The sequence below is a fragment of the Anser anser genome (assembly GCF_964211835.1).
Source record: "Anser anser genome assembly, chromosome: 18".
NCBI lineage: Eukaryota > Metazoa > Chordata > Aves > Anseriformes > Anatidae > Anser > Anser anser.
Window position 1 is genome coordinate 11,065,333 of NC_139739.1, and position 13,574 is coordinate 11,078,906.

The 13,574-nt window shown below is 39.2% G+C and overlaps 1 protein-coding gene across 11 annotated transcripts in view; it reads right to left on the bottom strand.

Annotated features, from left to right (window-relative positions):
* The window catches only part of LOC310883471 (serotransferrin-2-like), a 35,239-nt gene that overhangs the window by 19,266 nt on the left and 2,399 nt on the right, over positions 1-13,574 (bottom strand). For 3 of the 11 annotated variants that reach the window (XM_083803870.1, XM_083803872.1, XM_083803871.1), the window contains 17 exons: positions 13,418-13,554; positions 11,989-12,152; positions 10,737-10,836; positions 9,474-9,650; positions 8,847-9,009; positions 8,674-8,738; positions 7,858-8,015; positions 6,612-6,798; positions 6,294-6,442; positions 5,980-6,070; positions 5,601-5,666; positions 5,111-5,293; positions 3,996-4,152; positions 3,626-3,708; positions 2,212-2,396; positions 1,650-1,836; positions 5-889 (listed from right to left, as the gene is read on the bottom strand). In XM_083803870.1, coding sequence (XP_083659996.1) covers positions 840-889; positions 1,650-1,836; positions 2,212-2,396; positions 3,626-3,708; positions 3,996-4,152; positions 5,111-5,293; positions 5,601-5,666; positions 5,980-6,070; positions 6,294-6,442; positions 6,612-6,798; positions 7,858-8,015; positions 8,674-8,738; positions 8,847-9,009; positions 9,474-9,650; positions 10,737-10,836; positions 11,989-12,152; positions 13,418-13,469 — 2,217 coding nt within the window. In that variant the 5' untranslated portion in view covers positions 13,470-13,554 and the 3' untranslated portion in view covers positions 5-839. Of the gene's footprint in view, positions 1-4; positions 890-1,649; positions 1,837-2,211; positions 2,397-3,581; positions 3,709-3,995; positions 4,153-5,110; positions 5,294-5,600; positions 5,667-5,979; positions 6,071-6,293; positions 6,443-6,611; positions 6,799-7,857; positions 8,016-8,673; positions 8,739-8,846; positions 9,010-9,473; positions 9,651-10,736; positions 10,837-11,988; positions 12,153-13,417; positions 13,555-13,574 lie in introns of those variants that run through there. The other 8 variants (XM_083803874.1, XM_083803873.1, XR_014573552.1 and 5 more) reach the window with 7 other exon arrangements.

Here is a 13,574-nt window from a genome sequence, read left to right on the forward strand (position 1 = left end):
CAGATAGTTTCTGCTTGTAAAAACAATGTTTGGTTTAATTAATAGTTCATGTTTAGACACTTAAGTGTCAAAATACAATGTATTTGTTGATGCTTCTGAGAAGGATGTACATCCATTGTTTTCCTTCACCTTAAGGCTGCAAGAATCCAGTTCTGCTGGCTCTTAGATGTCTGAATACATTAATTTGAGAGACAAATATTTTGATTTACCAGTATAAACCCATGGTTAAAAAAGCAAATACAGTCTTCCCAATTAAAAGTAGAAAAGACTACTGCTTCTGATAATAATTGTATACATAATGCATGATACATATGCATATTCAACACAGACTGCAAACAAAATCACAAATATAGGTTAATGTTGCAACTACCAAAATATCAGTTGTTTTTTTTCATTAAAACAGTTTTTAAAAGATATAATAGGAAAAGCAATGCAAACTGCTACCCACTAACCTGTGCCCTTCATGACAGCTTGTATTTTAGTCCATTGCATTGACCCTCTCTTCCCACAAAAATGCTGAATCCTCTATAGTAGTTGCTCAGAATTGCTGATCCCAGTTCTGTGCTGTGGGTTAGGCAGACTGGTGTGTGCTGTTCCACATGATGCCATGCTCCAAACAAGAAAAGGATGACATGATGACATATGAGTAGTATTACATGATCATAAAGATAAAATATGCTTTTTTTAAAAAAATAAAGATGATAACAAAACGGTATTCAGCTTATGTTTCTAGAAGTGACAGTTTCCTTACTGATTGCTTTGGATAGGCTGGACTTCTGTATTTCCTTGTTTTCAGCATTGGTGGTGGTAGGTGCCTTGCAAAGTCTTCTTATTAGCCATCAATTTGATGAGGATGTACAGATGTCCTGTTTGCAAAAGTCTAAAATGCCTACAAACCAGTAAGACAACACATACTTAAAGATGCTGTCAGCTGTGAAAATTACAAGTTCTCCAGCTACTATTCACTGGAACAGAACAGATGTCAAATTCCCTTTTTGAATTTCAGTTCTTTAACAACTTCTAGACTTGCAGACGTCTAATTCACTGCATAATCTTTATTTACTTCTGTACAGATTTTCAGATCCCAAAACAGCTTGACCCTGACTTACAGGTAGGGTCAGTTTTAGTGACAGCTAAATGTACACTTCATACAAGAAAATAATGAAAAAGCTGTCAGTAAGCATATAAAGGTTTTGATATTGAGTTCTTTAGAGTGCTTTTTAGTGCACTCTTTAAAACTGAAATTATTTGGCTTGCTTTGAGGTTAATTTAAGAGTTAAATATAAGAATTCTTATCTTTTTCCCCAAGCTTGTCATACCCAAATGAACATTATATTCCCTTATCCCAAAGCTGATCATTGGAGTAGAAGGGAAAAAAAAAAATCAGTGGGAGTAAAGCAATCTTACAGCAGTAACCTTGTATTTGCTCTAACCTGTACTGTTTATTCCACTCCTGCAGAGCTCCAGTTTCAGCGCTTATGAATGGGGGTTGTAAGAGGCTCTAAAGGAGCTCCAAACACTGTACTCCTTTTACTAACAGGCTTATGTGGAATGTACCTCTCTGTTCAAAGTAAACAAAAGGGCGATATCTATGCACAGAAGATCTCCTGCTTTGCATTTTTGTCTCAGAACGAAGAACTAGACTTTACCTGCAGGTGTACAATTAAACACTGATTCTGCCAGCTGAAAGAAAGGCACTCCAAGAATTTCCTGATAGCTCATGTGACTTGCACGAACAAGGTACTGAGTAGTATCTTTGAAAAGCAGATCACTTTCACCATACTTCTGTGACTGAAAAAGATGGAATTCAGAATCCAGCTTGGTTCCCAAAAATTCCTAAACAGAAAAGAAATAAGTTCTGCAAATTGGATTATAAATAACAAGGTTAAGGTAGTGGCCATCAGTTTTATAGCAGAATCCAGAGAAAAAAAAATGTACTTTCACCTAGCACTATTCATTATTACTTCAAAAAGATGCAGTTCTGTAGTGGCTTATTTCTCAGCAAAAGTATGATTATTTCAGAATGGCAACCGGTGCCCTTTAGAGAATCCAAATAATTATTTTCTCAACCTTCTATGAAAATTTTTAATTATTTCATATCAGACCTGAAGACACTATACAGTATATAAAGCTCTTGATCTTGAAAAGGTTTTCAGAAGTTGCACATAAAAAGTGATAACATACTAACCTTTTCCCCATTATCTGACTTACCTGGGATTTCATTAGGAAGTCATAGATTTTAGTGACAGTGACTGGCCGAGTCATGACCGTGCTGGGGGGAATAGGGCCAAGGTTGCAGCCTGCCCATTCTGTGACTGCAGCACGCGTTCCATCCGGACACAAGAGTTCAAAGTCAATAGGCGTATAACCTTTAGCCCAACCAGAGCTATCCAGATCTGAAAAGAAGATGAAGTGAAAGAAAATCATTTTGAAAAACAAAAGCAGGAGACAGCGTGACTCTCATGCAGTTTTAAAAATTTAGAGGAAGAAATTCAGTGAATATGTTCACAAATACGCAGCATCCTACACGTTCATTTATTGAGAGTGCATAAGGAGCAGCTCAGTGTTTTCACTGAGGAAACAGATTAGTGAACTGAAGCTGCACCTATCTTATAAAAACTAGAGTAAAATCAAGGCATACAAACAATCAGATCACTTCCTGAAAACAAAGCAATTTGGCCTGCGTGTCTTTGCTTCCCAAAATAAACTGTTAATTGCTGCATGAACTCCTGTGCATTTCCAGGTTCTTATTCCTCTACTTGATTTTAGAGAGATTTCTCTCCTAGAAGGATCTCTTCTCCCGCTACTGAGACTGCTTAAAGTTGAATTTCAGTGTATTTTATCAGACTGAATAAAATGGGGATTCCCTTTATTCTCATCTCTATGAAAAGGTAGCACGTTGGCTGTTAGACCAGTAGGAGTAATTTAAGAGATTGGTAGGATTTCAGCTACTGTAACCAAAACCACTTTGATCAACAAAATCCAGTAGCTTGACTGTTGCAAAGATCAGTATTTCCCAGAAGAAATTAACCATTTCACACTATAGTAACAATATTGTTTTAGAAACTGAAAGACAAAACAGTTTGCTGTATTTTTACCTACTAAGCTATCTGGACTGTTTATTCCATAAGTGCCTGTGAAACAACATGAGGAAGTTACTGTGTCACAATGAAGTTGTAGAACATCTCCCAGCACAAATAGCCCATGGTGTCTCTCTATTTGCTATTTTCATTCTTGAGAATGACTACAGATAATGGGTACATGCACTGTAGATGCCTATGGATGAAGATCTGGTGGGAACAGTTGCTTACTTTTCAAAGCTTTGAGTTTTCCAAAAACTAGTGCAGACTCCAAAGATGATTTCCTCTCCCACCCCCAACACACACCTTGATCTCTGCACTCAATGATTCCTCCTCCTTCCTCTCTGAAACAGAACACTATCTGAATTTTGAGCTTTACTGCAACATGTACAGGCAGGAAAGTTCTTGCAGTTTTCCAGTCACAAACACAACTTCATGGACCTAGATTAAACCTGTAAAAGCTGATCAGGAGTCATAGTCACAGTGTGGGAAGTAACTAACGCTAACAAACGTTCTCAAATGACATGAGAATATCCGCATCTCACTCTCTATGTTCCGGAGTAGGTTTGAATGCTCCAGAAAAGCTACATCTCCAAAGCTTCTTCCACTGGGATTGCCAACTAAGCACCTAGTGCAGGGAAAAGAAAAAAAAAAAAAAAGTTATCAGAGACAGCCATTACAAGATAACTTACATCTTTGGAAGCAGTGTCTTGCTCTGGAAATGGTGTCATGACTGTTTTAAAATCACAAGCCATAGAAACTGCAGCCAAAACAAAATATACGCTAGCCATACTAATACAGACATTTGCTAATAAAAAAAAATAAAAATAAAAAAATCCTAAGAAAACCACCAGCAAAATAATAAGCCATTTCTGGCTATTGCTCTGCCTTTCTTATTCAGAAGAAGAGAGTTACCTGAGAGCTCCCATATTGCCATAGTAACGTTCGTTGTGACTTGCAGTGCATCTGCTAGATACTCGAGCTCCTTCCACCTCACTGTCTCCAACACATACTTTGCACAGGTTTCCATCTGCTCCTGGCATGCAGCCCTTCCAAAAGTAATTCTGGTAAACTGAATAGAGAAAACTTAGGTGAGATTAGGGCAAGGTATTCCAACGCCTCTTCTTCCATGGAGAAAAAGAAAAAAAAAAAAAAGGAATTGGATTCCAATCTAATAACGGGTAAGAAGAGGCCTAAATAGTATGAAGAATCACACACATAACAGGAACTGCTTCAACACCTTCTGAGAGTGCAATCATCACTTGCTGGCCAAATCCCTAATTAACTTTTTCTTGGGTAAAGTAGCAAAATATTAGAACTAAGCAACCCAAGAAAGCAAAAGAAGCTGCAGAGTAAGAGGCTGTTAACTAGATCGTAATGGAGGTGGCAACATCCCTATTCATACTTAACTCTTGGAAGCATTAATTAGCAACTTGAAGAACAGCACATTTTTCCTGAAGCTTGAAGAACAGAGAGAGGAGACCATCATCCTGCAGGTTTTGGAGCACCCACACAGATAATCAAAGCTGAGCACAAGACAGCAGGATCAAGACACAAGGCAGTGTGTTAAAAGCACAAGGGGAAGAAGAGTTTCTATTACAACAGCATTCAATACCATTAAGATAAACCTAACCCATAACTTTTTACATCCAAAACACAGACAAACCGACTTGAGTTAGTCAACCAGATGATTTAATCAAAAGAGACAAAGAAACTGACTGACTTTCATCAGACAGACACACCGAGCTCTAGGGGTGTCTGTTGATTATCCTCCCTTTTTGCATGTAGACATTGATACAACTATTGTTTATGGTGCATCACTTACTAAGGAATATCACATAGTCTAAGAGAAATCCACTACTAAAGAGCTCTGTACAAGAACACTTCAGAGCAAAGATGATTATCTTCAGTGATATGCAAGAACAAAGTCCTTCTTCTCTGTCCTCATGGACCCATTTCCTTTTTACTTCCAAATTCTGGGTTTCAGACTTCCCTGGTCTACTCAACAGATACACCAGAGCAGCCCTTACCAGACCCAATGTCACAGCTCTCAGTAACATTCTCCAGAGCTCCCACTGTGTATCTGGACAGAAGTAACCATCCTCCAGGACTATACACGTGGCTGTGGCATGATCGCCTTCCTCGAAGGTTATGGATGTTAATCTGTTTGGCATTTTTCTTAGCTAGGGCTACAGCATAAACAGGTGACAGTGCTGTAAAACAATGACAGCAACAAGTTATATGAAGGCAATGAAGTATTCCAGACACGTAGACACCCCCTCACCCCCATCCTCCCTCCCTCATTGTGTCATGTTACTTTCACTTAATGGTAGATCATCTGCATTCTTTGCTAAGCCACAGAGCTCTTGCCCTGCTAGCCCTGCGTTGTATGTAAAGCTCCCACTGAACGTGCAAAACAATTTATTTCTGAAATGAACATGCAAATACATTCCAACATAATTCCTACAGGGAGCCTCAGGAAAATTGAAACCTTTCATCTTCCTAAAGTTCTCGCATTACCTTTGGGCTTCCGATGAAATTTCCTCATTTCCTCTGTGCTCTCAGCAGCTGGGCCACACCTCTGCTCTAGAGAGGGGAGACAACCATTAAGGATCTTGTGACTGGTGACATTCCTATTACATGACAGCACACCACCAAAAAGCTTTATAACCTTGCAATCTTCTTGAACCACATCAGCACCTCTGCCCCTTTTATAGAAGAGATATAAAACCAGACAAAATGCTACAGCCAGTTAGTGGAAGAGCTGGGTAAAGTCCTTGGACGTGTGTATTGATTCCTGCTTTCATCATAAACCATCACAAATTGTTGAAATTTAACTATATTTTTATGGTGCTTTTTTGATTTGCTCCCTTCTTGCTAAGGTCACACAAGAACTTACCATAACATTCTGCAGCTACAGGCACCAGTCCACATCTCCCTGCAATGTAGACATGTGTCGCATCCAGGGTAACTGCATCAGCCTCACTACTCTGCCAACAGCATTACAGAAAATAACACAAACAGGACTTGCATGAATTGTGTAACCAAGCAGCTGCATTTCCCCACTGGCTGGAAATTCCCCTGCATAAATTCCCTCTCCTTCCCACTGGTGCCTCTAGTGTACAAGCATTCTTTCCTCTTGTTCAGATTAAACAAGGACATACGTACCCTGTATGGCCTTATCACATACTCTGACCAGAGGATCTCTCCTACCTTGATCATTTCAATGCAGTTGGTCATAGAAGTTGCCTGGACACAGACTAACGGGTCAGATTTGATGCTCAGTGCCCACTCCTCACATTTGCGAAGCTCAGCATTGCTGATGCAGCACCAGCGCACAACACTGTTGTCCAAAGAGCTCCCTGCATTAGAAGGAAGGAGCACAACGAGATCATGTCAACCATACACCAATCCGATCTTCATTGAGGAGATGTTTTAGTCTATTCACTTGTGCCTGGCAGGGAAGAATAACATGGAAAGATAACTTTTTCTTCCCTTTCTTTAGGTACAATCCTCCAGAAGGTTTCTTACCTTCATGGCCTAGTCCCTTAAGGAGAGCTACATAATCCAGGCCAAGGACATAGGCAATCTCTAGCTGCTCCTCAAGAAGTTGTAGGTGCTGAGTGTCATCCCGAAAGAGCAGGTTCCTTCCCCCAAACGCTGATGAATTGAAGAGTTCAAATCTGGCTCTTTCTTTTCCTTTTTGACCAAAGAGGCGCTAGGACAAGAACAACACTTAATTGCAGAAAATAAATTCATCCTTTCAGTGACAGGCAGCCTCATCCTCCTGTCCCTTCATACCAATGGTTTGTAACATAGCACTCAGGGTTCTAATATCCATCACGCTGGGACAAAGCCCACAGGTTACCACAGCGGGTAGACAGCTACAGTCCTTAAAAGCATTATATGGCCTGCAACTCACTTCTTTTCAAGAATTTTGTCTTTCCCATATTACTTATTCAAATTTATTGGGCTGTGCTCAATGTCTTCTTCCCTAGAAGGACAACTAAGGCAGTGTGGCTGAGTGGAAAATCTTTCTGATAGATATGTGCAGTAATGGGGTGCAATATACCTTGTGTTTTATGGTCAGAAAGTACTATATGCAAAGCAGATTTGTTCAGATTGATGGTACTGGAAGAGAAGAATGCACTGAGAAGTATACTGGGAACATTGCTGCACAGCTACTGTTACATATGGGGAACACAGCTAAGATATGTGTTAATAAGTCCACTGAAAAAAGATATATGAAGATCGCTAAACAAACAAGATTTTGTACTCCAACTATCTGCTAGAGTTTGCATGACTGCACAAATCAGCCCACTGGATTGAATTATTCACTGTCTGTTGGACCATTTTAAGTGCATTTTAAATACTTTAAATAGTACACATTTCAAGTTCAAGTCCAAATAGGTGAGAGAGAGAGAAAGAAATAAAGGTGAACCCTGCTTGAACTTGTGTGTCTCCCTCTGCTGCATAATTCACCTAAGTTCCAGAGCAGTATGAAAATCATTAGCTATTTTCCATTTTGTCTGTTAAGGCATCTTCCCCTTTTTTACTTATTTATTCAAAGCCTTCTACAGAAGAGCACTTTAGAGAGAAGTAAGACATCACTCCAGAAGCCAGTACAGGATCCTTCCCCAGAACAACCAATTTTGAATGCTTTGTTCACGCTAACTATAAATTTCTTGAGAAAGATGGCAAACTGGGCGGTGATCTCCACACAAAGCTGGAATAAAATCCTGAGTACAGAGATATATAGCTTATAATATCCACTCACTTGGATCATGCTAAGAAATTTGTTGGTGATCTTCTGGAAGTTGCGGCGAGTGATGATGCCACGGCCAGGCCCCCTGCCCAAGTTACAGGTGCTGTATTCGCTCAGCTCAGCAGTAGTCCCATCAGGACATAGGAGTTCATATTCCTGGTGTTCTGACTCTAAAACAACAGGACATTCGTGAATCTATGAAGTGAGACATGGCTTTTCAGCAGCCACAGAGATGAAAGGTAAAAGTTTTTTCAGAGGAGTTTGCTCAAATATTACGCTAGCAGCAGTGTACCAAGCACACCTGGAAAGATGTCTTTGACATGCTCTTCTCTAACCAAAGAGAACAACCTCAGCTAGAGTTACTCCAAAATACTCTTAAAACTGTAGCTCTCTAAACATGTTTGTTTAAAAATATTCTTCTGCAACTACAACAGCCAATCACCTTCCAAAATGTTGATACAGAGCTTGACTAAGTTTGAGTATATGGGAACTGTCCATTCTAGCAGCTCAATACACCAAAAGTTAAAAGGAATCTTAGCAGTCAGTAAAATCAACCAGCAGCTGCATCAGAGACTTTAGGCTAAAGAAATCACCTGCATAAAAATGTCTGTTCCTATTCTATGTCTGCTCCCATTCTACGAATCTTCTGTGAGCAGTCATTGCTTGCTCACTTTGTCTCCTTTTCCATTTCCCTCTCGAAATACCACTGAACTGCTTGCAGGGACTGAATTTTCCCAGAAACAATACAAATATAGGCACATCCCCCAAACCCCCATGCAGGAAAGAGCACAGCCAGAGGTTAAAAGGAATCTGATTTTTTAAGATTACCTGTAGCTCTCATAATTGTTAGATGATCTAAAAAGGCAACATCTGCTACTCCATTCTTCAAGCACCTGCAGGAAGACAAATGCCACCCTATTAACATGTCACCTCGCTTTTCCCCCCCCTAACCAGTACTTTTTCCCCAAAGGTAAATTCAGTGTAAGTGACAGAAAGCTTACCTGAAGGCTCCCTCAGAGTCATAGAAGGGTTCATTGCTGCTTGTCTCACAGAAGTGGTTCTTGTCTCTGACAAAGGATTTTTGACCTTGGCAGAGAGCACACAGTTGAGGAGCAGCAACACCAACCCCAGGGATGCAACTTGCATTGAAATACTCGCTGATTACTGCAGATGTAGGGGGAAAAAAATCAAATAAGAAAAAAAAAAACACAGAAGAAAAGGGGCCAAACATATCATGGATGTAATTAAAACTGTGCTGCTTTAAAATAAATTTCTCTTCAGGAAATGTGGCTTCATTGCCTAAACTTCAAATTTTAAACATTTGCTGGAAACAGTGATCAAATTTTGCTCGTTTGAAACCATCTTTGTGCCAGCTAGGTATTGCAAAGCGTTGTTCCCTGTTGTAAACAGAACAAAGATTTCCTGTTTTGGTAACATTCTCTGCCATTCTGAGAGATTACTAGAAAGAGTTCTGAAGGAAGCTAAGAGCCAGTTTCACAAACACTCCAAGAGTTTATCTCGTCAACAAAACCCTGAAGTTTCCACATAGCTCAGTTCATGCCACATCTGCCTCCATTTCAGTCACTCTTGCTGAGGGCAGGGACAAAGCTATGGCTCCTGTCACCCACCTTGGCTCAGAGGTTGTGCCTCATCCCAGGAAAGATCATTTCTTGCAAGTAGAAAGCCAAGTGGAATATTCCAGCCTGATGTCCATCTGGCTCCATTGTGGCAGCTGCGCACACCTCGTAGCCTCTGGATATCCAAAGTTCCTCGCTTGGCAACGGCCACAGCAAAAACACAATTTCCTGTGTTAGGACAAAATATGTAACAGGAATAACTAAAATCCCAATTCTGCTTCCATCTGTGCACAGATGTTCGGTTACCTCTCCAAACATGGCAAAGGAAAAAAAAAAATCTTAAGCATATGAAATACAGAAACTCATACCAGGAACTTGGCTGCATACTGGCTAGATGGCACTTTGACAAACTCAGCAATAACAGTGATGTGCAAAGCAAGAATGTAAAAATCTGGTTGAAAAGGTTCACAAGATCATCCAGCTCCACGATCCAATGAAAGTGCAAAGTTGCTTCTCAGGAATTTTGAATGTTTGTATCACACAGTTTTAGGTATTGTAACAGAAAGAACTCCTGTCTTCTCCTCAGAATGTGCTTACCAGACTGAAATATATCATTTCCACTATGATTTCATGGTTCTTCAGCCAAAATAAAACTCATTTCAGTTCTCATACTGTGTCCTTCTTAGTCTCTTCCTACATCCATCTGTAATTTGGCTTCTCTCTTAGTCATGTCCCTCAAGTATTTTCTCCTGTATGCTTGATTTTGGCTCTCACTTATTTATCCTCACCTTATAAATCTGTCAATGCACGGAACGCTCAGCTGTACAAGGAATGAAGAGGAATCAAGATGACAAGACTCACCACCTTGTCTCTTTATGGTGAGGAGGTGAGAATGAATTAATGACAGAAAGTGGTCTCTTAAAGAACCACTAATAAACATTCAGTCACACAAAGAGAATGGTGTAAGAGCTAACGTGGATGGAATAAAACCCTTCTTATTCCCTATGAGATGTAGAATTCCAGAATACCAGTGCTGTGAGCAGGGGTAGATACAGACAGTTTGTTGTTGACACAATGGTACCACAGGCAGAAAGGCTACTAGATACGAAGCACCAGATATTTCATTCATCATTATGTGTTTTACATATACTAATCTAAGGTATATGTCATTAGTCACCTTCTTACTCCCATAAGTAAACAAAACATATAGACTTTTTTTTTTCCAATAATTCTTGAGAAGCTTTGCCTTTCACTGCACAGCAATTCATTAGCCAAATCAGAAGTACAGCTTATTTTTCTGCTTTGTGAACCTACCTTGGTCATAGATCTCCTTTGCCACCACTGTCAAATCATATAGCTTTACAGCAGAGTAAACATCTCCTGCATCCAAGGTGGCAGCATCTGCTTTATTCACCTTAAAAACAAGAGCAAAGCCCCCAGAACAAGTGTGTTTACAGGGAAACAAACAGAGCAGCTTTTCAGGCAGGAACTCTGCTCTTGAAGACATTGACATATACAAGCATTTGCTTTGTTTTTAATTGAATCCCTGCTATTAAGCATAATGAAATGTTGGCAATTAAGGCTGTTACCTTCAAAAAAACCCTGTTGTTTTCCAGTAACTTCCTTTGTTGACTCGTCTTTGATCTTTCCATTCATAAATAAATAAATAAATAAACTAAAAACAAGCAAGCAAGCAAGCAAGCAAACAAGAAACACAATCCTGATGCCAACTGAAGAAAAAGGCAATCCCTTTTTCCTCCTACAGTTCCCCCAGAACCTCAAAACCTTCTCAGATTTCTCCTGGCTGTAATAACCATCTGAAAATAGAACTGAAGCCTATTAACAAGGGTCACAGGACTGAATGAAAACATGAACTAAATGATTCCCTGAACAAAGCTTTTCTGCGTTTTGTTTTCCAGGTCAGATATGGACTCCATTGAAACAACTAAAATTGAATGAAAAGAGAAACTGAAATTCTCTATCCCAATTAAATTTTAGATACACTAATGGAATTATTCTACAGCAAATGCTTGTCTTTCTTTTCCATCAGTGATTTTTTTTTCAAAGCATATAGCATTATGGAAATGTCATTTCAGTATTAATATAGAGCTTACACCTACAAATGGCCTGATGTCTAATTTTATTCAAATTAAGGATTTTCATATGAAAAAAACCTTTTGCCCTTTACTACAGGAAAGATATAATTGGAGTTAAAAACAGCAGGAAAGGAAAGGAAGAGAAAATATTAATTATAGTCAGAGTAGAACCAAAACCTGCAAGCAAGAATGCTCTGAGTAGGTTTTAATTTACTAGTTTGGGTTTGTCCATTTATTTTCAAGCAGCTTTCTACTTATTTCCTGGAAAACGCAAGGACATTAGCTGAGGTAAAACAGTATGTCTAGTAGAAAGCTCATGGATTTGATTTCTTACCTCACAAGCTACCTTGTACTTTGTCATATGTGAGATACCATCATTTCAGTAGCATTTCACTCTCCCATTAACTGTTTTCCAGTTTCTTCTTCAAAAGAGGATCTGACTCAAGTTTTAAAAATCTCTGTGAACTTACCCTGATTTTATCAATGCAGTCGTACGTATTCTGGGCTCTGATGCAAGAAATCCTAGCAAACGAGTTGATGGTAGCAACGGGCAGCACAGCTGTAAGTGCTTTGGACAGTTCAGCACACTTTCTCTGTTCTAGGTCAGAGAGGGTGCACCATCGAAATTTCTTCCCTGTAGGATAAAAAAAGTCAATATCTGTAGGACCTAAACGTTTCCTCAGCAATGACAATGAATTTGCTGGACTTCCCTCAAAAGACAGGTTTAGCTTCCTTAACACCCACCACAAAAGTTAGAAATTAAGGAAAATTTGGTTATTGAGAAGGAAGAATCATGTACTATGCTGAACAGAGTACTGAATAAATGTTAACAACGAAATTGTCACAATCCTACCTCTTCCAAGCAGGAAGTTAGTAAGAATTATCTTCATTTCTGGATGTCAAAGAGGTTAAATGACCAGCACAGGAATGCTCTGTAAATTTGTAGCAGAACTGGACTATTCAGTTGTCTGATCTTTTTTCAGGTGAAAACTAAGTAACCAAACAACCAAAAAGGTAGTGATAGCAGAAATAAGGGGTTAGAAAGGTGCAATTAGAAGTGGAGGAGAAGGTGAAACCTCCTTTTCCAGGGGAAGCTGGGTGCTTGCTTGGTGTAAACTGAAGATGAAGCTACATTTTAAGGGAGTGCAGACATTTCAACAAAACTTATTTTACTTTAGGCTCTGTAGTTTTTCCATCTCAGATGTGCTATGACTTATTTTATATTCTTCCTATTAAATGCCTTCTACTCTAAAATATATTCATATACATCTCAAGAAGACACTATGCATTTAAGTAGGAAAAAGTTATTACATATGAAAACAGCCTGCAGTTATGTAACTTGACAGAATCCCATACCACATACTTAAAACCAGGACTGAATGCATAGAAGAGACTGCTACTTCTCTAACATTGTCATTTCCAGATGTTTAAGCATTTGGTTTTCTAATAGTCTGTTAATATATATAAAAAAGGCTTGGAATAAATAAAATTGAATTGAAAAAATAAAATTGATCATTGAAGTTTTTATTCCTTCAAGCATAACGTCTGACAGTAATTCAGAGTGATTCCATAAAGAACCCATGGTAGTTAAAGAGAGGAGAAGCTTAAAATACACTGATTGATTTTGACAGCTCTAACGAGTATGCAGATGTCACCTACTCAAAGGAAACAAATCTTCACTGCATTGCAAAGAAACTAGTGTATCAAACTGAGACTAACAGAGTCACCATCTGCCAACAATCAAACAGTAAAAATACAGTCAAATGGAAATCACAGGCACAGTTGTAGCTGCAACTTCTTTGCACAGCAGAAAACAAAACCAAAGCTTATTTTAGAGTTTGTCTCCTAGTAATTCATCCAGAGGTCACCTTTCTCTTTCCTTCTCTGCATCAACCTTACCTGAAGACAGCAAAGTGAAGATGATTAGGACAATTACGAGAACTGCCTTCATGATTACAGCAATGCTGCAAGGATCCACTCTCTACCCGACGCTCTGCCTTCTCATACCAGGAATTCCACAGTGGTGACCAGTGCTTCTGGAAGATAACAAAGAGGC